At 38.4% G+C, this 26,632-nt stretch overlaps 1 protein-coding gene across 3 annotated transcripts in view; it reads left to right on the forward strand.

Moving 5' to 3' along the window:
- Positions 1-22,054, forward strand: part of AFG1L (AFG1 like ATPase) — a 188,324-nt gene extending 166,270 nt beyond the window's left edge. For 2 of the 3 annotated variants that reach the window (XM_024755879.1, XM_024755884.1), the window contains 3 exons: positions 15,416-15,556; positions 19,706-19,819; positions 21,743-22,054. In XM_024755879.1, coding sequence (XP_024611647.1) covers positions 15,416-15,556; positions 19,706-19,819; positions 21,743-21,871 — 384 coding nt within the window. In that variant the 3' untranslated portion in view covers positions 21,872-22,054. The remainder of the gene's footprint in view (positions 1-15,415; positions 15,557-19,705; positions 19,820-21,742) is intronic. The other variant, XM_024755892.1, reaches the window with a different exon arrangement.
- The last annotated feature ends 4,578 nt before the right edge of the window (positions 22,055-26,632 follow it).

A 26,632-nucleotide genomic window follows, 5' to 3' on the forward strand; every position in this document is an offset into this window, starting at 1 on the left:
CTGAAAGATGCCAGTGGACAATTTACTCAGCACCATTCCTGCTGCTAATACAAGTTTGTATTGTACAGATTCTTATATATCAGCTGGGGGCATAATGACAAAGTACAGTTCAATGAAACTAGGGCTATAGAGGTCAAAAAAGTACTTTGCAACTAAGCTTTTCTCTTTATTATTTGACTTGATCCAGAGAAATAGTTTCAAATGTTTAGAGATTGGATAGACTCACTTTCAATCCTTTCACGAATGTTGTATCTTTTAATAAAATTTGGGTAGCAGATAATTCAAAGTTGTCTCTTTGACAAGAAAATGGAGTGAAGAATTCTATTGGTCTTAATAAGTTTCAAGGAGTTGGCCCTTTGTGTATGCAGCGGTACAGAGAGGCATACAACCTTGCTCTGTTTCATGTTTTAATATCTTCAGAGTATGAATTTAGCATTTTTCACTGAGTATTTCCATGATTTAGAAGGCAGAAGAGTATGAGGAAGGATAACTCTTTAATATCTACTTTTCCAACTCTGCTTAGGCTTTTCTAATATCCACCTCTAAGAGGATTCAGTTTCTTCCCAATGACTGCTCACAAAGCAAAACAAAAACAATAAAATCTCTTCATTTGTTAGATTTTAACACGTTCAGAAACCATCATTCTCAAATTTAAAATAATTTCTTTGCTATTCTAAAGTTCTTTACAAAGTTACTTTTTAGTGTCCTACATGTAATTTTTCATGCCGCTGAAATCCAGAGGGAAGAGTTAACATTGATGGACCTTTCATTTCATATGCACATGTAGAACCAGTAGCAAAGGGTATAGAACCTCATGTTGCACCATATGGGGGTAATCTTTCAAATTTCTTCCGGATAGATCTCAAAGCCAGACGAATTTATAACATTGCCTTTCCTCCCATGAGATGTAACAAATACTGCCCTCTACTGAGGGATGCTCACGATGGCTCAATTATGTTCACCATCAAGTGCTAATCTTCTATCAGTTACTGATTTCAGTGATTTTGGTAGTATTGTTACTAATTACTTCACCATTATCATGTACATTCTTATTAAAATCATTAAATTAAAAATAGAAAATGAAAAAGATGGAAACATGTATCAGCCTTGGCCATGTACATTTATTACCTTCTGTAGTCTATACAATCAGATATCATAATGTCTGAGGCTTTAACAATAATGTTTAAATTTCCATTTGTTTTGAATGAGCCAAGAAAATCCCTTTTGCAGTGGGAAATTAGAAGGGGGTTGTTATAGCATTATTTTAATAAATGATTTTGTGAAATGATTCTAGCAACTGTTGGGCTATTTTTCTTCCCCCTGCCAATATTTTTTTCAATGTCTGCTGGATTGCTAATATCTAGGTTAATCATTTCAAAGAACTAGCTGTTTGTGCAGCTAAAATAAAATTTCCTCATTGTTTATGATTTTAAAAGATTGATTATACATGGTTACTTAACAGTAGAGGACCACATTAAACTAAATACCTTCCAATCAAAAACTTAAATCAAAAACTAGGACTTCCCTGGTGGCGCAGTGGTTAAGAATCTGCCTGCCAATGCAGGGGACACGGGTTTGAGCCCTGGTCTGGGAAGATCCCACATGCCACGGAGCAACTAAGCCTGTGTGCCACAACTACCGAGCCTGCACTCTAGAGCCTGCGAGCCACAAATACTGAGCCCACATGCCACAACTACTGAAGCCCGCACCCCTGGAGCCCATGCACCGCAACGAAGAGTAGCCCCTGTTCGCTGCAACTAGAGAAAGCCTGCGTGCAGCAATGAAAACCCAAGTCAGGCAAAGAAAAAAAATCTTTAGCTAGTGAAATACTTATTCACACACACACACATTGTATATGGCATGTTTTTGAAAACTGTCCTGCTGCCTGTGTTCCTGGACATGGAGAATATGGGTTCTCTTATTAGGCTAAATGCTCAGTATAATGCCTTGTTCAGTTCACTTGTGTTGTTCCCATTTTTCTAGAATCTGGTTAGAATTGGCTTAAAGCTTAAACAAATTTTGGGAGTCATTATAAACAAAACCTAGTAATTCAAAGTATCCCCATGGCTTTTTTTTTTTTTTTTTTGGCTGCTCTGCGCTGCATGAGGAACTTCCTTCCTGACCAGGGATCAAACCCATGCCCCCTGCATTGGAAGTACGGAGTCTTTACCACTAGACCGCTAAGGAAGTCCCCCTGCTCCCCCCCGCCCCCATGGCTTCTTATAAAATCTAAAGCATAACCCTCTCATTACCTTAATTCAGAAACTTTAGATACCCTGAGAACTAGCAAGAGAGTCTAGCCAGGTTGAATAATCCCATGGTGAGGGTAGATTCTAGGACATGGTTAGCCAAGGTCTGTGAAGGAGGCTGTGAAGGCTCATTTCTCTCAGACTTAAAAACCAAAGAAGCAGTCCTGTTTTGTATAGAATCTAGGCTGCTTTCTGACTATCATGCATAGTTAAATTGAAAGCTTAAACTGAATAAATTACCTGGGCAGGACTTTCTAATTCCAGAAGTATTTAGGGTCTTTCTGAATAGAGGGTTCTAAGCTACACAAACTCATTCATGATGTTAATTTTGTTGGCATAATCAAACCCAGTTATCTCATTTCCTAAAGGGGCAACTCTTGACACTCCTCAAATTTTAGATGTCTATTAAACAATTGGACGTTCCAGTCAGATGCCAGCTAATTGCTTAACAAATTATGGTCTCTACTTACTGAATCCCAGGTGGTTAGTATAATCCATTCCAGTAATTCTTACCATCTCATCGTTAATGTATTGCCTTAGAGTGGTATTGATGCTTACACTCAGTGGTGCTTATTAATAATAATGATGATGCTAATGATTTCCTACTTCTTCATGTTCTTCTCATGTTGTGTTTTTGACCTATCTCCATATTTTTCATTTTGGTTTTCTATGCTGCAGGCTATAAGTCGAATGGGTTTTCCACTCCCCAGTCGAACTAGAAGAATTCCTAGAAATAAACCTGGCACAGTGCTTTTCACATAGTAGGCACTCAGTACATCTGGTATGCAGTTTGTGTTTCGAGAAAGTTTTCAGTTCCATAATCTCCAGAATTAGACATCTCCAGGATTTGGAGATCTATTAGATACGCAGAGCTATTTGCGTCAGGGTGGGGAAAGGGTACAATTGCCTCTGGTTTGCCACATTGATTTTTTGTTATTGTTGAGTCATTGTTTCTACAGATTCTCTTAAAATAAAAATAGGACGCCCACCCCCCAATAGAATACTATATTAACCATTGTTATTTGGCCATAGAGGGGATAGAGTGTTAGGCAAAGATCTGGCAGATCTAGGTAGGACTAGCCTCCTGCCATTGTGACTGTATAAATCAAGTAGTAAGACTTTTCCTCAGCACAAAAAGAACATCTGAAATAGAATGTGTAAGAGTTGATAGTATTTTCTGGAATGGCGAGATATTTCCCAGCTGGATGTTATGGTCTTCATATTAATGAGATTTCTCATATTAAGGTGCCATATGACCAATCTTGGGAAATTATTTGCACACATTTCAGTGCTCTTTTTCTAATTATTATCTTTATTATTTTGGTGCACATAGTTGTTTTTTTTGTTTTTTTGTTTTTGTGGTACGTGGGCCTCTCACTGTTGTGGCCTCTCCCGTCGTGGAGCACAGGCTCCGGATGCGCAGGCTCAGCGGCCATGGCTCACAGGCCCAGCCGCTCCGCGGCATGTGGGACCTTCCCGGATCGGGGCACGAACCCGTGTCCCCTGCATCGGCAGGCGGACTCTCAACCACTGCGCCACCAGGGAAGCCCCACATAGTTGTTTTAATGTCAGTTCTTTTTATTTTTTTTGTTTGTTTTGAAAAGGACACATTCATCTGAATTCCATTCAAGCATTTTTTTTCCTATTAAAAGGTACTTCTCTTTAAGATCTGAGATATTGTCATTTCTGTGTAAACAAAGCAAGGTGCCACACATACTTGTTTAATTAGGAGCTATCAGGGCATCACTACAAGGAATTTATAAAGAGGAGTCTATACAGATAAAGAGTAACCCTTAGGACAGTATAATCTAGACAGCGCTTGAAATAATAATCGTCCTACTTGAGCTGAAATAATGGTGGCAGAACAAGCATTAGCCAGGCAGAGAAAAAAGAAACTCAAGCTGGCAGCTCATTCGTGTCACTGAAGTGGATCAACTGCTCATTGCAGGGCAGAAGGCAGGCTGGTGGTAACGCTCGTGCCTTTCACATTGGTGTGGCATTGAGAAAATCCTCACTCCCGGCCTCAGGGTCAAACCAAAACAGACAGCTGTGCCGTTTCTCATACAGGAGAAAGAAGACAGCAGGCAAGCTCTTTATTCCTAAAAGTTTGTTAGAGAAACTGTGCTGCATATAATGCAGCTGTATATTCTTGGTAATTAAGGAAAACAAATGCCCTTAGCAAACTCATTATAGATTTAAAGTTCTTTAAGTTTTCATCAGGTTTCCACAGAAACAAAGAGTTTGAAACAATAGTCGAGAATGCATAAACCATTGAATAAGTGGATTTTCATTGTTCCTGTTTAGAAAATTATTCAGATAACCAGCCACATCAAAGACAAACTTTTTTTTTACTAGAGCAATGCTGTTTATTTATTCTTTTATTTTCTTTAATTTTTTAAAAAATTTATTTTGTATTTTTTTTACATCTTTATTGGAGTATAATTGCTTTACAATGGTGTGTTAGTTTCTGCTTTATAACAAAATGAATCCGTTATACATATACATATGTTCCCATATCTCTTCCCTCTTGCGTCTCCCTCCCTCCTACCCTCCCTAACCCACCCCTCTAGGTGGTCACAAAGCACCAAGTTGATCTCCCTGTGCTATGCGGCTTCTTCCCACTAGCTATCTATTTTACATTTGGTAGTGTACATTTGTCCATGCCACTCTCTCGCTTTGCCACAGCTCACCCTTCCCCCTCCCCATATCCTCAAGTCCATTCTCTAGTAGGTCTGTGTCTTTATTCCTGTCTTACCCCTAGGTTCTTCATGACATTTTTTTCCCTTAAATTCCATATATATGTTTTAGCATACGGTACTAGACTTTCTCTTTCTGAATTACTTCACTCTGTATGACAGACTCTAGGTCCATCCACCTCATTACAAATAGCTCAATTTTGTTTCTTTTTATGGCTGAGTAATATTCCATTGTATATATGTGCCACATCTTTTTTTTTTTAACATCTTTATTGGAGTATAATTGCTTTACAATGGTGTGTTAGTTTCTGCTTTACAACAAAATGAATCAGTTATTTATATACATATGTTCCCATATCTCTTCCCTCTTGTGTCTCCCTCCCTCCCATCCTCCCTATCCCATCCCTCCAGGCGGTCACAAAGCACCGAGCTGATCACCCTGTGCTATGCAGCTGCTTCCCACTAGCTATCTACCTTACGTTTGGTAGTATATATATGTCCATGCCTCTCTCTCGCTTTGAAAGACAAACTTTTTAATTGCTCAGGTAGAAAGATGGAGACTGTCATCCTTATCTATCATAAGAAGAATCTGCATTTGGTAATGCTACTTGAATTTTGAGCTAAAATAATATACTTAAGGATGCTACTAACTGGGGTGCCATTTAGTACTCAAAAATAATCATATGCTTTAGTTATTCATAGGATACAATGCATGAATTTATGATACTAATTATGATTTCAAACAGTGTCTTATGCTATGGTTTATTTACATAGGCAGATCGACTAATGCAAAACATAACTATAAATATTTGCAGCTGCCATAGGTATCATGTGCATGCAATTTAGTGGTATGTTAGTGAAGTCAAAAAAGTGGAAAAATGTGTCTTCTCTGTGTTTTGCAAAGTCCTTGTAGGATTTAGTACAATACCTTGTATTTATTAAACATTCAGTAAATATAATTGATTTTGAAGAATTGGTGACTGTATTCATTTATTCACCAATCTTGTATTATGCAAGACTCTGTTCCCTGGTCTGTGCAAGGTGCTAGGGACACTGAGGTGAATAAATAGTGCAGTTGATCCTTGAACTATGCAGGATTAGGGGTGCTGGCCCTACACGCAGTTGAAGATGTATAATTTATAGTTGGCCCTCTGTATACTCTGTTCCTCTACGTCCGAGGTTCCGCACCCTTGGATTCAACCAGCCACGGATCACGTAGCACTGCAGTATTTACTACCAAAAAAATTCTGCATGTAAGTGGACCCACACAGTTCAAACCGTATTTTTTAAGAGTCATCAGAAAAGTCTTAAAGTAGATCATAAAAATACCTCTAAGTCTATCACTCAGACCACTTAGAGACAGCAACTGTTAGTATTTTTTACATATTTACTTAGCCTTTGTCCTACTTATATGTTTTGAATACAATTACAAATTTTCATTATCCTTTTTTTACTTAACTTTTTACCATAAGCATATTTCCATATCATAAAATATTTTTCATAAACACCATTATTTGTTGGCAACATATTAGTGTATTATATTAATGTGCCCTATTGAGCCATTCCTCTGTTTGTTATGCTTTAAAGTTGCTTTTGGGTTCTCATAGTCATAAATAATCCTTGTATATAGCCTTTGGTTGAATTTCTGATTATTTCCTATAGATTGATTTCTAGAAGCAGAATGACTGGGTCAAGTTTATGACTTCTTTTAGGGCTCTTAATACAACCTAACAATTTTTTTTCTGGAACAGCTGAACTGATTTACTCGTCCAGCAGCAATGGATGTCTCATTATATGCTTTCCAGCATTGAGTAGTGTAATTTATTTTTCTTTACAGAATTGCAATATGAAAAATGATACATCATTCTTATTTTGTCTTACTTTGGTTACTACTGAGCTTGATTATATTTTTTGTTTGCTTATTAGCCCCTTATAATTTTTATAATTTCTGTTCCATGAATTGTCTGTTCAAATTCATTATTTTTCTACTGGAATGCTCTTACAATTTTAATTTTATTGCAGTCAGTCCTTGTCTCCCCCAATTCCTTTTTCATGTCAACTTGCTTTCTCTCTATGGCTTTCTGTTTTCATTCAGTTGGGTCCATATTGTCTTGTACTCTAAATAAGAATGCCACATAATTTTCTGGCTTTTTTTCTTCTAGTTCTTATGTACAGTAAATCATGTTTTATTTTTGGAAATAAGTTTTATACTACACCATAAAAATTCCAAAATTGATTACAAAAGTAAATGAACATAAAATAAATGACACTATATATGCTTACATGTATTTATTAATTATGTAAAACCAATCTTTTAACATCTTTATTGGAGTATAATTGCTTTACAATGTTGTGTTAGTTTCTGCTTCATAACAAAGTGAATCAGCTATACATATACATACATCCCCATATCTCCTCCCTCTTGTGTCTCCCTCCCACGCTCCCTATCCCACCCCTCTAGGTGGTCACAAAGCACCAAGCTGATCTCCTTGTGCTATGCGGCTGCTTCCCACTAGCTATCTATTTTACATTTGGTAGTGTATATATGTCAATGCTACTCTCTCACTTTGTCCCAGCTTACCCTTCTCCCTCTTCATGTCCTCAAGTCCATTCTCTATGTCTGCATCTTTATTCCTGTCCTGCCCCTAGGTTCATGAGAACCATTTTTTATTTTTTTTAAGATTCCATATATATGTGTTAGCATATGATATTTGTTTTTCTCTTTCTGACTTACTTCACTCTGTATGACAGACTCTAGGTCCATCCACCTCACTACATATATCTCAGTTTTGTTTCTTTTTATGGCTGAGTAATATTCCATTGTATATATGTGCCACATCTTCTTTATCCATTTATCTGTCGATGGACACTTAGATTGCTTCCACGTCCTGGCTATTGTAAATAGTGCTGCAATGAATATTGTGATACATGACTCTTTTTGAATTATGGTTTTCTTAGGGTATATGCTCAGTAGTGCAATTGCTGGGTCATATGGTAGTTCTACTTTTAGTGTAAAGCCAATCTTTTGCTATAAAAGCTAGGTCATATTTTTTCTACATGTGCTGGACTTGCTAATGACTTCTAAAACATGTGCTTTTCTTAGTAAATCTCTCTGTAGCAAGTATAGTATTTCAGCAAATCACCCCAAATGCAGTGGCTTAAAAAAAATAAGCATTTATTATCACTCTCTAGTCAGCTAGGAAGTTGGGAAGTCAGCTGGGAAACTGTTTTGATCTATTTTGGGCTCACTTATGCATCAGCACTCAGCCTTGCTGATCTTGGTTGGGCTCTCTCATCTGTTTGGGGGGCTGGCTGGCTGTAGGCTGGCCTGAGATAGTTTCTCAGCTTAGACAATTGGCTCTCCTTCTGTCCCTTCCTCTTCTAGCAGGCCAGCCTAGGTGCTGCAACAGAGTGAGCAGAAGCAGGCAAAGCCTCTTGAGACCTAAGCTGACAACTGGAAATTTGTCACTTTTGCCTCATTCTATTGGCTGTGATAAATTACAAGTCCAGCCGAGATTGAAAAGTTGTGCAGATAGACTCCATGTCTTCATGCTACAGCTGGAAAGTCACAATCCAAAGGGTGTGGACAAGGAGGCAAGAATAATTGGAACCATAATTGTAATCAGACTACCCCATGTAGACATTCTTCATTTCTCCAAAAATATTTTAAATGAATTTTAAATTATCATAATCTTATAGAGAATTTTTTAGTTAATGCATTTGAATGCCCCAGACACCTTTAAATACTGAATGCTACTGAAAGTGAGGGGGTGAGTGGTCCTGTGGAACCATTAGTATCAGCTTCTCGGTCACAGTGATCAAGATGTCACATATCAAAAATGATACCATTGGTGATACCATGGCACACTGGGCTATATTATGATTTGGCAGCATCTATATGTGGTTTGGTGAAAACATTTATTATATTTCTGTATATTATATAATCATGAGAAGAAAAATAAATTTACAAAGATGTTTTAAGTATGTCAAACACTGAATTTGAACAAAACTGTCAAAATCTTTTCAAATTTGTAATGAGAAAAGTTATCTCTATGAATATAGCTTTCTAAGAATCACATTTGATGTTGGAAATGGCTAAATGCAATTCCTGATTTAAAAACTTTTAATGATAATCTGAAGAAAATTTGAAGAGAAACTTTTGATAGTTACCATCTTATGTGAACAAGAATCCTTGTTCGTACAGGAAGTGTTAGGAAGCCATCCACTTCCAATAATTGTGGACTCTTTGTCAGTAATTTGCGCCAATTTTGTAGTTAGGACAATGAAAGAAGTTGGATGAATTAAGTATTAGGATAGGCTAACTGTGGAAACAGACAACCCCCAAATCTCAGAAGCTTAACAAATAAACATGTGTTTCTTGCTCATATCACCATCCAGTGCAGGTTGACCAGGAAACTGCTCCATGTGGTCCCTCATGGATCCAGGCTTCATCCCTGTTGTGCCTCCACCCTCCTTTAAGTCCTCAGAGCCCTCTCTTTTCAACCAGGAGATGAGTAAAGGAAGTGAGGAGTCTGTGTGGGTGCTATTTATGGGCCAGATCTAGACGTGATGCATATCACCTTCTGTTGCATTCCACTGGCCTGAATTTGATCACATGGCCACACCTAAATGTAATCTAGCTGTGTGCCCAGAAAAATGAAGAAAACATAGATATTGGTAAGCACTAGCAGTCTTCTTTTAAAAAACAAGTTGAGCTGAACTGAACTTGCTTTTGGCAGCCTAGTTGGGTAGTGAGACAAAAGGCAGAGACTAAGGCCAGCCAAAGGTGGGGGACCTAGTAAACTGCTCTCCACTTTGGTTGGAGCCCTAAAGGACTGCACTCTAGGAATAAGAGTGAGCCCGAAGTAAACCAGCTCTCTGTGGGCTTCAGTCAAACTTTGTGTGAGCCAAGTAGTTCAGAATACTTTCAAGCCGTGAACTTGAAATTCTTTCTACAAGTGTTTCTTTTTTCAAAGAAAAAATACAGTACACAAAGTTAACCAAACATATGAGGAGACAAGACAATAAAATTAAAACACCAGATACTGGAATTATGAGTTCATATTTTAAACAACTAAGCTTACATATTCAAAGAGATTTAAAACGAAAGATAGGCTTGGAAATTTAAGTGTAAGAATCTAGAAAATATAAAAAGAGAGATATCAACTTTGAAAAAGAACCAGTAGAATTTCCAGAACTGTAAAGTGTATAACCAAAGTTAAGAACTCAATGGATGAGTTTAAGAGCAGATAAAACACAGCTAGGGAGAAACATGGTGGAGTAGAATATAGGTCAGAGGAAATTATCCAAAATGAATCATGAAGAAGTGAAAAAAAGAAAATACAAAAGAAAGGATAAAAGAAATGGAGATGATGAAGTTTAACTTGGTTCATTTAGAGTAGCAGAAGGGGAAGAGAGAGAGAGAGAAAACGGAGCAGAGGTAATAAACACGTGCAGATGGACTGGATATTGTCTGACAGTTATGGAAAAAAGAAACACAGCATGCTGGTCATCAAGCTCACGTGGAGAAAAATTGCTCAGATTAAGACACGATATCAATGGGAGCATATCCACCTGGGCCAACAAGCTGTAAATATTGTATACTATTGATTTTTAATTTTATATAAGCAATTTTTTATTTCCAACTCATGTACAGATCTCATTGTGTATATAGTATAATTTCCTGGACAAAACAAATTTTGCAGTGATTTTTAATTATTTTAATTGTGGTAAGCATCGGGTTTAATTGTGGTAAGCATAGAAATGTTGATCTTTATTTTAAATTATTTTTCACCACTCATTTTCTTCAAAGGGTAACAATAAATATATGCGAGTTATTTTTGATTATAGAAAGTTGGTCTGCAAAGATGAATCTAGTTTCCAATTCATTGCTTTAAAGAAAAGATGCACAATTAACATCATCCACTGTCTAATCTCAGGACCATTTCTGAGGTCCATATGTGTCTCACCTCTGTAATATACAGGGTGAACTCTTTACTGATAACACACAAAACAACAACTGTTAAAGGCAAAGACTTGCCTTTTGACATTACTAGGCCTTTGATCTGGGGACTCTGGTGCTCAGCCATGAGGGCTGAACATGAACTATTGGGGAATGCTGCCATTCATCCCATCCCCTCCCTCCCCCTTGTCTCCCTGGTGTGAAGAATCATTAGCTGAATGTAACTGTACAACCAAAGTCAGATTTCATCCCAAATATCAAATCCGTTTTCCTTTGTCAAACTTTAAAGGAGAACACACGCATTCAGCTTATGATTTCTTTTTTTAAATGTCCCTGAAAAAAATCCTACTTCTATAGATTAAGAAAGCTTAGGGATAAAAAGAGAAATGTCCATGACAAAACTGATACTATGATCTCACACAGGTGAGGCATAAATGATAAGATGCTCGCTATAAAAATGATCTCCAAAAAAAGCATTACTGTTTTTGCTATTCAAAAGTAACACAAGTTCACTGGGGAAAAAAAGTCCAAAAAGTATAACAAAGAAACAAAGTTAATCTTTCATTCCACTATCCAAAGACAACCATTGTTAACATTATGGTCTATATCTTTTCTAGAATGTTCCTACATGTGTTTTCTAGGATATACAACAAAGGCTTACCTGGGGAGTGAGGAATTTGGGCCAACTAAGAAAAAGTGGGATTTTTTGGGTAGTTGTTTCAATTAATTTGGTGACAAATGGGTATAAAGGAAGGAGTAGGCCTGCTGCCCAGGCTATGTTGTGTTTTATTCATACACTCACTAATGCATTCAATAAATATTAAGCACTTCCTATGTGACATGTACTGGGTTAGGGGCTGTTCATTATGTGGGTCTGGGGCTTTACCACACACAGGTGCTCATGTTATTACCACAAGACATGTGGGAAGGAGAGGGCCTGAGACATATGCTATTTTTGTCATCTACATATGACTTCATGGAGGGCTGAGGTGCCAGGAGGGCAGATATTTTGGTGGACCACAGACAGGAAGGACCAGAGGGAGTGGCTCTTACCTCCTGAGTGCAAAGGCAGAGTCAGACTGGACTGTTGAACTGTTCACTTGCCTGGCTTTGTGAGCTGAGGAAAAGGTTATTTAATAGTTAATAAAAGAATAGCTATTATTTATTAAGTGTTGTATGCCAAACAGTACACTATGCATAATTCATTTTAGTTACTTCTCACATGAACTCTGTAAGTTAAGAACTAACATTTAGTGATCACTTACTGTGTAACCACCACTGTTGTAAGATTTTACGTGCAATCAATGCATCAAATCCTTGGGACAAACCTATGAGACAGGTTATGATCCCTCTTTTACAGATGAGGAAATGGAAGTTCAGAAAGACTTGCTCAAGGTCACATACTAGACGTGACAGACCATAATTCCAAAGTCCTTATGGTATTTTCTCTCACAACTATTTAACTTATTTAATTAATGAAAAATAGTATTTCTAACTAATAAGAAACCCCCATCTCTCCCCAGATTCAGTCCTGGGGAAGTTTGGTGAGTGTCACTTCTTAGACATTTCAACATCGAAGCCAGGATAAGAAAACAGACTCTTTAAATATATATATTTTAAAACTTTATGTTTTAAATTAATCTTTTTGGAGCTGATTTCTTTGGGGAAAAGACTTCCTTCTTTGATTAATACATTTCATTCTTTTTCATATTTTTAAAGAAAAAGGTGATATTACTCTCTTCATAGCCTAAATTGGGATTTCTTTGGCAATTAATAAACTCTCCTTTATTTAATGACTATTTTTTATTGTGGTAAAATAATATATAACATAAAACTTACCACTTTAATCATTTTTAAAGTGTACATGTCAATGGCATTAATTATACTCACATGCTGTGCAACCATCACAACTCTCCATCTCTAGAACTTTCTCATCATCCCAAACTGAAATTCTGCACCCATTCAACAGCTTCCCCCAATGACCATTGTTCTTAAAGGAGATAGATAACTATATTAAGCTTAGTTTTCTTTACATGAATGAGCACATAATTGTATGAGGGATATGAAGGAAAGGGATATTTGCCAGTATAATGGCAAATGCAGAGCCTACTGACAAAGGTATATAATTTGTAAAAATAGCTGAGTGGGCAGAATTCTGATTTTCAGCTGCCCTAGGCACTTCAGTGCACTTCTGATAATGATTTTCCTTGGGCATGTAGTTATACTGATAGAAATCATATCCATGCATAAAGAGTGAGCTTAATTATACATAACTACATACCTAAGATGAGGTTTTACATATTTTTTTACATATAATTTCTGATTTACAAAAGATGAGACACTAAATTCTAACCGATCTCAGAAAAGTAGTATGGGTCACCCTCAGAGCATGAGTGTCTTATTGTATGAGTTCTCCTTTTTACCGGAAGACACTGTATATTACCTTCCCCCTCCCCCTTTCGGGAATTGTTTTCATTACATGGGATTCCACAGTCTCATTCATCTGGTCCCTGCTGTGACTCTGAGGACAGGCAAATGCACAAAGGCTGATTTTTAAGGTTTAGGATGCAGTCGGGGGTAGAGCGACGCTACCTGGTCCTATTGAGAATGACTTCTTCACACCTTCAACTCATTTGTACTGAGCCTAATCATTTGAGCTCGAAATAATAAAAATAAAAAGCAGCTAAAGTGGGTTGAGTGGTAATGTATGTTCCAGGCACTGTGTAAAATGCTTTGCATGCATTATTTTGTTTAATCCTCACAACGCTGTGAGATAGGAAACAATTCTCATTTTACAGATGGGAAAACTAAGGAACAGAAAGATTAGGTTACTTGCTGAAGACACACCATTTATAAGTTACAGACTGAGGATTCAAACCCAGGCTGTCTAGAGCCCTTGTTCCGAGCTGCTCTGTTAACACACCCTTCTGGTCCACATCAAGCTTGACAGCAGTGTTTCCTCATAACAGAGTCAAGGTTAGACCAAAATAAACCACACGCACATTCGAGCCCCTATGGCTGAGGTGAGCAGGGAGTCTCAGCTAAGGTCAGGCACTGGGTCTGGAGGTAGAGGCTGTCCAGCTAGGGAAGGGAAATGGAAAAGGCAAGGTCATCTCTTTTCTGGCCCCATTTGTTACTTGGTTGGTGAGAGGAGATGGGGGGAAGGGGCCTCTCTAAGCAGATTTCAAAGGCATCATGTCATTCTTTGTGCTCTCTCTCTCTGGTGGTGTGCCCCTTCGCCCTAGGCTCGTAGTTACTGCATCCTTTTTAGAACTGCTCTTCTTGAGGGAGCCACCTCCCCAGAGCTTCACTCTCCGATTCACTCTTACCTCCCCACACCTCCACTAGAAGTTTTCTGAATATAACTGATTTTAGCTGGTCATTAGGATAGTGGCGGCCTTAAATGGATGGACTCTAAGGTGAGAATGACCCTCCCCTTCCTTGCAATTCCCTGATTCTCCCAGGAACATAGCCCTGTCTACATTTCTGAAAGCAGGAGTTTTAATGCAAATTACCACCCTAGTGAGGGAGACATTTTTGAACAGGTATTAATGAATTCTGCCAGAAATTGAGGAGGCTTAGCCATCTGTGTCCCAGGGATCAGTTGTTGGGATCCGAGAGCTTCCAGAGGCACCTGAGAGCAGGTCCTGGCATGCTAGTCTCCTCCACATTCTCGCAGGGCCAGAAACACTCTCCTGGCCCTGCTCATGGTTCCTGCTCACAGGTCACAGTCATCCACACACAACTTAAAATGAGAAGTGCCTCTCCTGGGAGTGTTCCTAACCCCAAAGAGTGTTCGCAAGTCGTTTTCATAACTGTCATGAGTTAACTTCCTGTTTCAGGAGCAAGCACTTTACATCTGTAGGTGGCACCTTTGTGAATGGTTTTGTGGACCCTGAGTGCTGCATCCTCCTCGTGTGTAGAGGTAGCACCTGCACCACGTAATGCTTGAGGTCTTGGTCTACTTCCGGTCATGAAAACCCTCTGGTATTCCTTACAGAGGTTAGCAGTGTTTACTACATTGTACTTGAGTAATTGTACCTCAAATTAAACGAAAAGTATTTCCTGATGCTTTTCATGCTGGAGCATAGTCTTTATTTCAAAATGGTGACAAAATATTCAGCTGCCATGATAAGACAGCTCTATTTACCAGTAGTGACAGTTTGCAGTTGAGTCGTAGGAAGGATTTGTTAGGATGTGTTTAAAGTCATGTCGTATAAATAAAAAGAGTAAAGACTGGGTTTAGGATGGGGGCCTACAAGATACCAGCGGAGGCGGCCAGAGTTATTCTTTAACTTCCCACCAAGGTTTTGCCTTCTCTCTTACTTATTTACAGCACTGTTACAGTATAGTGAATTCTGTCCTCAGCCTACTCTGAAAACACTGCCCCGTTTGGTCAAGTTACCCCAAAGCTACCACCTAGATCACACCATGACAAGAAAAAGAGATGTTTTCAACCAGAATTGGCTTCTTTCAATTTTCTATTCTTTATTTCATTTTAATTATAGCCACTTGGAGCCAGTGACTATTTGGAACTGTCAAAGAATTTTGATACAGTATTTTTACGAAACATTCCACAATTTACCCTGGCAAAGAGGACCCAAGCTCGGAGATTCATAACTCTCATTGATAACTTTTATGATTTCAAGGTAAGGGTATGGCACATTTTCTCAAAACTAAACATTTTGCACTGTGGAGCAAAATTATCTGGGCTGGAATCCTGGTCTACCACTTACTTCACTTCTCTGTACCTGTTTCTTCATCTGCAAATTGGAGACAATAATAGTATTTACTTCAGAGAACTGTTGTGAGGACAAAATAAACTAATACAGGTAAACCATTTAAAACAACACTTGGCACAAGCTGAATAAGTACTATTTGGTAGTAGCAGTAATAGTTATAGTACTATATTAAAAATCCCATCATAAGACAGTCTGCTATATTACCAAATCCTTCATTCAACCAGACATGTGCTCTATGAGGATGCACAGCACAATGCCTTACGTAGATTGAGTGCTCAATAAATACTTGTTGCATGAATAAATTATTGGACTGATAAAATAATGAATGAACAAAATGAATGAATGAATGACTAAAGCGCCCTCCTCAGTATTAGAGTTTTCTCTCCCTCTGACCCAGAAATCCCAGTACCTGTCATCTCTCTAAAAAAAAAAAAAAAAAAAAATCCAGGTGTTTTAGCATGAATTGCAGAGCCTTTGTCCCTTCATCAGAGGCAGTATTGCCTAGTGGTTAAGGAGTGGGCCCTGGGACCAGGCTGAATACCTTGAAGACCAGCTTAACCTCTTGAACTTGAATTGCCTTCTTTAGCAAAAGAAGGCAATAATGGTATTTACCTCATAAGATTGTTGTGAGGTACATGAGCATGTAAAGTACTTAGAACCTCGTGTGGCGTACAGTAAGCTTTCAATGAAGGTGAGCCACGATTAATAGTATATACCTATAAATATATATTTACAGTAAAGTATAAGTACCACTTCAAATTAGAGTGAAATATTGTTTCACTGTTAGATACAGTTTTTCCTCCTTATTCCTTGCACAGAAAGAGATAGAGCAGTGATTCTAAAATTGAAGGGACTTTGAGGGGAGGAGAAAGTACCAGAATCTGCTGGGAGGGAGAGGTGAGATGTTTAATGTTTCCTTTATTCATTCATTCAACAACATTTATCATGCCAAGCAAAGTGCTAATTCAGTGACAAGCAAAGCCAGACATGGTGCCTGCCTTCATGGAGCTGATAGTCTAGTGCTGAAGAAACACTAATGAAACACAGAGCTGAGTGTAGAGTCCTCACTGGGATGTTCTCTTGGAAAAAGAGGGGAGTTGGTGCTATGAGAGTACAGGGGGAGAGTAAACTGATCTTTGTGTGGGACATGGGGCTGGGCATGGAAAGTCCTGCTGAGGACCAGCTGCACCAGAATCATCTGAGCTACTTAAGATCCAGATTCCAGAGCCCACACCACCCCCACCAGCAAATGAGGACCAAGGGTGGGGCCTGGAGCCTGCTCGTTCACCAGCTCCTCAGGTGCTGCTCACAGACTCTGCGATGTGATGGCCAAGCTCAAAGTGCAGAGTGAAAAGCCCTCACCAGGGCGGCGAGTTTGCAGCAAAGGCCCTGTGATGGGCCTGAGCATGAAGGGCAGCCAGCGTGGCTCTGGTGCAACACTGAGGGCAGCCTTCCTTAGTGAGCATGATCAAAATCTGCTGCATGCTTCCAGGGGGTGTGCGAGCAGGGAGTCAGCAGAGGCAGGAAGCTGAGAACACCAGAGCTTAGGGGTCAAGTCCTGTCACTTGTCTCCTTCTGGGTCACTCATCCAGAGACTGTGCTCTGAAATAATCGTGTGGAGTCCAGAATAAATCTCCTGGAGGTGGCACTCTGTTTTTAGAGGGCAGTGCTTCAAGAAGAAAGTGAGAGAGGGGCATTGGTAGGTGGTTCTTAGACTGGAGGATTGATAAACTCTTATTTTTTTTTTTATCTTTTATATCTTTTAAGGAATACCTTAAAGAAAGCTTATGGTCCCCACCCCTTAGTCCCACCCCCTGATCTTACCTCCCCCCACTGTTTCACTTCTTCGTTAGACAAAAAGATTTATCTGGCAATATGATGAAATATCAGAACTACTCTCCTAACATTTGCTTTAACCAAATCACGCATTTGGAGTTTATACTCTTTTTTAAAGCATAGTCGAAATTATCCTATTTCAGAAATTGGGAGCATTAAACAGACATTGTTCTAGAATGTATTCTAGATGTATCTGTGAAATAAGGGCATTCCCATCTGAGTAATGAAAAAAGTGTCATTTGTGATTTAAATAATTTATAAGAGGAGGTAGAAGGTTATTTGGATATAGAAAGACTAGTCCCAAACATCAATACATTATTTTGAAGTATCAGCATATTTACTTAAATAATGATTTTAAAAGGATGGCTGTGAATCCTGAAAACAAATTCAGGTCTCCTTAAACATCAAGAAGAGTATGTTTTATATATAAACTAGTGGAAGTAAAATTTATAAAGATAAAAAAGCTGTTTCTGATATATGATCACATATGTACACTCAAACACTATGTAATCAAGAAGTATTAATGTCAAGCGTAGTCTTTTTGAAGGATGTCTGGCAGGATGCTGAAATAAATGTAGGTTCTGGAAACTCAGGGTATAAGTAGAGTAGCAATGCACTGAACTTAGCAGTCACCTATGTGGCAAAGTGGTAACGGTGCATCTGGGGAGCATCTTTGATGCACACAGAGATGGGCTTCAAACAGGTAAAAATGTCAACCTCAGTTGTAATGGAAAAACCACTGAACTTAGAACTGGAAGATCTGGGTTGGTGTCACAAGTTGAGACCTCTCCAGGCCCCAGGTTGCCCAATAAAAGCTTTGTTCCCTACTTCAGAGGGTGGTATAAGCTGTGTGGAAATATTTGTAAAGTACTATGCAGTTTAAAAGTATCATTTTAGGCCTTCCCTGGTGGCGCAGTGGTTGAGAGTCCGCCTGCCGATGCAGGGGACACGGGTTCGTGCCCCGGTCCGGGAAGATCCCACATGCCGCGGAGCGGCTAGGCTTATGAGCCATGGCCGCTGAGGCTGCACGTCTGGAGCCTGTGCTCCACAACGGGAGAGGCCACAACAGTGAGAGGCCTGCGTACTGCAAAAAATATTTTTAAAAAGTTAAAAAATATCACTTTAAAGAGACTCAAACTATAAGAAAAAATATAGACATGGTCAAAAGGCTTTTTTTAAAAGTATTTTGTTTCAAAAATACATTTGGAAACATCTGTGATCGTAGGCTATCTGAATATGGGTTATGTGGTTTGTCTATTTACATTTCAGAGGTATTCCAGAAATAGGAAAAAAGATTTCCAAATATTGAAATCCACCTTAAAGAAATGCTGAGGCTTCCCTGGTGGTGCAGTGGTTAAGAATCCTCCTGCCATTGCAGGGGACACGGGTCCGAGCCCTGGTCCAGGAAGATCCCACATGCCTCAGAGCAACTAAGCCCGTGTGCCATAACGAGAAGCCACCACAATGAGAAGTCCGCGCACCACAACGAAGAGTAGCCCGCACTCGCCGCAACTAGAGAAAGCCCGCGCGCAGCAAGGAAGGCCTAACACAGCCAAAAAAAAAATTTTTAAAGAGATTTCCATATAATTATTTTTAAAAAAAGAAATGCTGTATTCATTTATTTATGCAAGATTTTTATTCATGAAGAAGATACAGTGTAAATGGATCCTGCCAGTTTTGAAACTTTGACAACCACATTTTGCTGATGCTTTTTTTGTAGATGCTTAAGCATGGAGATTAATGAAATTTTTAGTAGCTTTAGGATAATTTAGGATAACTTCAGGATAATTAGCTAAAATCTCTAATTAGAAAAACAGATTAATGAAATAGGAAAAAAAAGTCATAGATTGAAGCTTTAAAATATTTTTCCAAAATAAACATAGTACTTGGAGAAAATGTGTAGAAGCAGAAATAAAGTTAAGACTGTTACTTAGATTGAAAGAGAGGAGTTCAAGGCATTGTTCTTTTGTAAATACGCATTCTATAAACTCATAAGAGTGTATTTTCACCAAGTACCAGTTTTGCTGCATGTATTTAGAACCATTTAAAATTATATATCACTTTAAAGAGATTCATACTATTAGAACAAATATGAACATTTTAAAAGCAAAAATCCAAGCTCCCTGTTATGACAAACAGATTTTTATGAGAAATTTGTTTTTACCTTCAACTTGTGAAAGGTAAGGAGTAACACCATTTACTCGTTTTCCTCTGTTTCAGGTGCGCATAATTTGCTCTGCATCAACTCCCATATCAAGCTTATTTTTGTATGAACATCATGACAGTGAGTTGGAGCAAAGCAGAATACTGATGGATGATTTGGGGCTGAGCCAGGTAGGCGATATTAACATAATCTCTTTTTATTATAAAACAGCTTAATTGTTTTTGGTTTGATGCATGGCTACATTTTGAAGAAGGAATGCAGTATGTATTTAACCACTGATTTGCTGCTCTCTTCTAAAGCCAGTATAGCAGACGTATCCTGAGCATCACTAAATGTAGAGAATTACAGCTTTAGAGTGGAAGGAATCTTCGTGATCATTTTTGCATATGATAAAAACAAAGTCCAGGGAGGTGGACTAATGGGCCAGCAGTTATACCACTGACTAATGGCAGGCCAGAGCTGGATCCAGCACCGTCTCTGGCTCTGGGCTCATTCTGCATTCTGCTACACCATACTGCCTTTTCTGGATATCCTCTTCATGTCTGCTGGATTTGTAGAGTGCATGATACAGTATCCAACCATGTGAACTGGCTATTCCAGGACTATGAAGTGCCTGGCAAGGCCCTTGCTTTAAAAGAAATCCATGCTTCATCTCCTAACCCCCATTCTGTAGGCATCTGTGGAACACCTGTGGGTGCCAGGCTCTGGGGACACTCTGTTGGGAACCAGCCTATGCTGGCCTAGTTCTCCTGGAGCTTGGAGTCTGGTGCTTCACCCCAAGCCAAGTAGAAGTGACTTTGCATTTCCTTCTTCTGTATGAATGTTACAGGGTATATTTCTCAACTGTAGGCAATTGAAATATTAGTCAAAAATTTTAAACTATAAACATTCACCCCCAGAATGAGGCCAGCCCCATTCTTTCAACCCCAGTGGTGAAAGGCTATTTGGAATGAGGAGACAGTTCCTTATTGACCTGAGTAGAAATTATGCATTCTCAGGAGTCTGGGAAAATGAGGCCAATAATTCTTTAAAAAGTAAACTTTCAAAATATGATTATTTAAATCTACATGTAGAAATAAATGGCTGCTTATGATCCCATTTCTCTAAGAGTGATACATCCAAATAAAGTCTTCAATGATTTGGAAGAATAAAGGGGCTACATGATCTCAGTTCCTAAAGTCCTTTAAATCATTGGCTTTAAAATTTTTCTTCTGATCAGGGTTCAGATACAGGGCAAAGTAAGCTAAGCACTTGGGGCTAATAATCATGAAGAAATCAGGGCACATGACCATAGGGTGATGCAGTTTTACAGTAGGTCAGTAACTTGGACTTAGGAGTCCAGAACTTTTCTCTGAAAGAGTTTAATAGCAAACCCCTAAGGAAAGAGACAAAAGTTCAGCGTTCACTTCTGGCCACAGGCTGGTGTTAGAATCACCAGTCCCAGGATGTTTACTGGCCTCACAAGGGGCTCCCCAAGTCAGCCGCTACATGGGAGGATCAAGTGTCCCAGCAGCTCAAGACCAAAAGCAGCTCTGGCCTTCCGGAAGTAAGCTCCCAGGCACGATCTCCAGGCCCACAGGAGACCTCTCAGTCACCCAGTTTGGAAAAGGTTCTTCAGAGGTTCATCTTCAGGCCTCCTGTCAGGAATGTGGCCCTGTCTGTGGAGCTTCAGGAGAGGGTCTTAGCTTCGTCCTGACATACCAGAACTTCTTGGTTTTTCTGTTACTTATTTCTGGTGTGCACTTTTTGAGAAAAAATTCCTTTCTGTCTGGAATGTCCTTCCGTTAGATTATGTAGAGAACTTTCATCTGAGCAAAAATTTTCTTATTTGGATTTTGGGGTGTTGTTTCAGCTTTAATTATTCATCTAATGTTTTCTCCCTGGTAATTTGCTCTGTTTATTGATTATTGGTTTAAATTAGCTGATTCTCTAGTCTAATTTAAGAAATTGTATATGAAAAAATTTATAGAATATTTTGTAATATAAACCCAAGAAGTATTTTTTAAAGCCTGTACTTAGTTCTTTAAATTTTTAGTTGTGGGGGTTTTAATTGGTGCTAGGTTGTTGTTTTGTTTTGTTTTTTTGGTAACCAGGACTCAGCAGAAGGACTCGCCATGTTTACTGGAGAAGAGGAAATCTTTGCATTTCAGCGCACAATTTCCCGACTCACAGAAATGCAGACTGAACAATACTGGAATGAAGGGGACAGAAGGAAGAAGTAGCCGTCACTTTTGCATGAATAAAACTCTGGGCAAATCATTACCGCAGGGAGAACTCTTTATTATGCGACTTGAAGGAATCATTTTCTCATCATTAATTAAGCACTTTGTCCTCTGGACCATTTTTATCTAAAATTGCTGTCAAAGATGTAGTGGATTAGTAAGTTAAAGCCATTTTTAGGTCTACTTTTTGCCTATTTATTTGGCCTTATTTCTGCACCACAAAATTAAAATCAGCACTCCTGAAGTTGAATGTAGGACTAGGCATTTTCGTTTCATATTAAGCCACCTGAATGAACCTTGAACACACACACACACGGTAAATGCAGGGTGTCAGGAAATCTCTAAGCTTTGGCTACATGGTAGCCGCACAAAAGAAACACATCTTTATGAGAGGGGAAGAAAAAACTCTACATTTCAATTAAAAACAAGGAAAGCTTTATGATCTTATTTCTTTTCTTTTTCCCCCATGGTACTTTATATGACCCTGGCTTTTCTTTTTAATAAACATCTTTATTGGAGTATAATTGCTTTACAATGTTGTGTTAGTTTCTGCTGTACGACAAAGTGAATCAGCTATATGTATACATATATCCCCTTATCTCCTCCCTCTTGCATCTCCTTCCCACCCTCCGCATCCCACCCCTCTAGGTGGAAACAAAGCACCGAGCTGATCTCCCTTTGCTATGTGGCTGCTTCCTACTAGCTATCTATTTTACATTTGGTAGCGTATATATGTCCATGCCACTCTCTCACTAAGTCCCAGCTTACTCTTCCCCTGCCCCGTGTTCTCAAGTCCATTCTCTACGTCTGTGTCTTTATTCCTGTCCTGTCCCTAGGTTCTTCAGAACCTTTTTTGTTTTAGATTCCATATATATGTGTCAGCATCCAGTATTTGTTTTTCTCTTTCTGACTTACTTCACTCTGTATGACAGACTCTAGGTCCATCCACCTCACTTCAAATAACTCTATTTCATTCCTTTTTATGGCTGAGTAATATTCCATTGTATATATGTGGCACACCTTCTTTATCCATTCATCTGTGTATGGACACTTAGGTTGCTTCCATGTCCTGGCTATTGTAAATAGAGCTGCAATGATCATTTTGGTACATGATTCTTTTTGAATTATGGTTTTCTCAGGATATATGCTCAGCAGTGGGATTGCAGGGTCGTATGGGTAGTTCTATTTTTAGTTTTTTAAGGAAACTTCATACAGTTCTCCATAGTGGCTGTATCAATTTACATTCCCACCAAAAGTGCAAGAGGGTTCCTTTTTCTCCACCCCTTCTCCAGCATTTATTGTTTGTAGATTTTTTGATGGTGGTCATTCTGACCGGTGTGAGGTGATACCTCATTGTAGTTTTGATTTGCATTTCTCTAATGATTACTGATGTTGAGCATCCTTTCATGTCTTTATTGGCAATGTGTATATCTACTTTGGAGAAATGTCTATTTAGGTCTTCTGCCCATTTTTGGATGGGTGTTTGTTTTTTTGATATTGAGCTGCATGAGCTGCTTATAAATTTAGGAGATTAATCCTTTGTCAGTTGCTTCATTTGGAAATATTTTCTCCCGTTCTGAGGGTTGTCTTTTCGTCTTGTTTATGGTTTCCTTTGCTGAGCAAAGGCTTTTCAGTTTCATTAGGTCCTATTTGTTTATTTTTTTATTTCCATTTCCCTAAGAGGTGGGTCAAAAAGGATCTTGCTGTGATTTATGTCAAAGAGTGTTCTTCCAATGTTTTCCTCTAAGAGTTTTATAGTGTCTGGCCTTACATTTAGGTCTTTAAACCATTTTGAGTTTATTTTTGTGTATGGTGTTAGGAAGTGTTCTAATTTCATTCTTTTACAGGTAGCTGTCCAGTATTACCAGCACCATTTATTGAAGAGGCTGTCTTTTCTCCATTGTATATTCTTGCCTCCTTTATCAAAGATAAGGTGACAAGATGTGTGTGGGTTTATCTCTGGGCTTTCTATCCTGTTCCGTTGATCTATCTTTCTGTTTTTGTGCCAGTACCATACTGTCTTGATTACTGAAGCTTTGTAGTATAGTCTGAAGTCAGGGAGCCTGATTCCTCCAGCTCCATTTTTCTTTCTCAAGATTGCTTTGGCTATTCGGGGTCTTTCGTGTTTCCATACAAATTGTGAAAGTTTTTGTTCTAGTTCTATGAAAAATGCCATTGGTAGTTTGATAGGGATTGCACTGAACCTGTAGAATGCTTTGGGTAGCATAGTCATTTTTACAATGTTGATTCTTCCAATCCAAGAACATGGTATATCTCTCCATCTGTTTGTATCATCTTTAATTTCTTTCATCGGTGTCTTATAGTTTTCTGCATACAGGTCTTTAGTCTCCTGGGGTAGGTTTATTCCTAGGTATTTTATTATTTTTGTTGCAGTGGTAAATGGGAGTGTTTCCTTAATTTCTCTTTCAGATTTTTCATCATTAGTGTATAGGAATGCAAGAGATTTCTGTGCATTAACTTCATATCCTGCTACTTTACCAGATACACTGATTAGCTCTAGTAGTTTTCTGGTAGCATCTTTAGGATTCGCTATGTATAGTATCATGTCATCTGCAAACAGTGACAGCTTTACTTCTTATTTTCTGATTTGGATTCCTTTTATTTCTTTTTCTTCTCTGATTGCTGTGGCTAAAATTTCTGAAACTGTATTTACTAATAGTGGTGAGAGTGGGCAACCTTGTCTTGTTCCTGATTTTAGAGGAAATGGTTTCAGTTTTTCACTATTGAGAACGATGTTGGCTGTGGGTCTGTCATATATGGCCTTTATTATGTTGAGGTAAGTTCCCTCTATGCCTATTTTCTGCAGGGTTTTTGTCATAAATGGGTGTTGAATTTTGTTGAAAGCTTTTTCTGCATCTATTGAGATGATCATATGGTTTTTCTCCTTCAATTTTTTAATATTGTGTATCACATTGATTGATTTATGTATATTGAAGAATCCTTGCATTCCTGGGATAAACCCCACTTGATCATGGTGTATGATCCTTTTAATGTGCTGTTGGATTCTGTTTGCTAGTATTTTGTTGAGGATTTTTGCATCTATGTTCATCAGTGATATTGGCCTGTAGTTTTCTTTCTTTGTGACATCTTTGTCTGGTTTTGGTATCAGGGTGATGGTGGCCTCATAGAATGAGTTTGGGAGTGTTCCTCCCTCTGCTATATTTTGGAAGAGTTTGAGAAGGATAGGTGTTAGCTCTTCTCTAAATGTTTGGTAGAATTCGCCTGTGAAGCCATCTGGTCCTGGGCTTTTGTTTGTTGGAAGACTTTTCAATCACAGATTCAATTTCTGTGCTTGTGATTGGTCTGTTTATATTTTCTATTTCTTTCTGGCTCAGTCTCGTAGGTTGTGCTTTTCTAAGAATTTGTCCGTTTCTTCCAGGTTGTCCATTTTATTGGCATATAGTTGCTTGCAGAAGGCACTCATGATCCTTTGTATTTCTGCAGTGTCAGTTGTTACTTCTCCTTTTTAATTTCTAATTCTGTTGATTTGATTCTTCTCCCTTTTTATTTCTTATTCTGTTGATTTTAGTCTTCTCCCTTTTTTTCTTGTTGAGCCTCACTAATGGTTTATCAATTTAGTTTATCTTCTCAAAGAACCAGCTTTTAGTTTTATTGATCTTTGCTATCGTTTCCTTCATTTCTTTTTCATTTATTTTGATCTAATCTTTATGATTTCTTTCCTTCTACTAACTTTGCAGGTTTTTTGTTCTTTTTTCTCTAATTGCTTTAGGTGTAAGTTTAGGTTGTTTATTTGAGATGTTTCTTGTTTCTTGAGGTAGGATTGTATTGCTATAAACTACCCTCTTAGAACTGGTTTTGCTGCATCCCATAGGTGTTGGGTCATCATGTTTTCATTGTCATTTGTTTCTAGGTTGTTTTTGATTTCCTCTTTTATTTCTTCCGTGATCTCTTGGTTATTTAGTAGCATATTGGTTAGCCTCCATGTGTTTGTATTTTTTACACTTTTTTTCATATAATTGGTATCTAATCTTATAACATTGTGCTCAGAAAAGACACTTGATATGATTTCAATTTTCTTAAATTTACTGAGGCTTCATTTGTGACCCAAGATATGATCTATCCTGGAGAATGTTCCATGAACACTTGAGAAGAAAGTGTATTCTGTTGTTTTTGGATGGAATGTCCTGTAAAAACTGTCCTCAATTCTTTTCATTCTTTTTTCTTTATTCTGCTCTGTGGTAGTTATTTCTACTATTTTATCTTCCAGGTCACTTATCCATTCTTCTGCCTCAGTTATTCTTCTGTTGATTCCTTCTAGAGAATTTTTAATTTCATTTATTGTGTTATTCATTATTGTTTGTTTGCTCTTTAGTTCTTCTACGTCATTGTTAATTGTTTCTTGTATTTTCTCCATTCTATTTCCAGGATCTTGGATCATCTTTACTATCATTACTCTGAATTCTTTTTCAGGTAGACTTCCCATTTCCTCTTCATTTGTTTGGTCTGGTGGGTTTTCACCTTGCTCCTTCATCTGCTGTATATTTCTCTGTCTTCTCATCTTGCTTAACTTACTGCATTTGGGGGTCTTCTGTTCGCAGGCTGCAGGTTTGTGGTTCCTGTTGTTTTTGGTGTCTGCCCCCAGTGGGTAAGGTTGGTTCAGTGGGTTGTGTAGGCTTCCTGGTGGAGGGGACTGGTGCCTGTGTTCTGGTGGAAGAGGCTGGTCTTGTCTTTCTGGTGGGCAGGGCCATGTCCAGTGGCGTGTTTTGGAGTATCTGTGAA

The sequence above is a fragment of the Neophocaena asiaeorientalis genome, unplaced genomic scaffold (genome assembly GCF_003031525.2).
Source record: "Neophocaena asiaeorientalis asiaeorientalis breed wild unplaced genomic scaffold, Neophocaena_asiaeorientalis_V1.1 scaffold105, whole genome shotgun sequence".
Classification (NCBI taxonomy): Eukaryota; Metazoa; Chordata; class Mammalia; order Artiodactyla; family Phocoenidae; genus Neophocaena; species Neophocaena asiaeorientalis.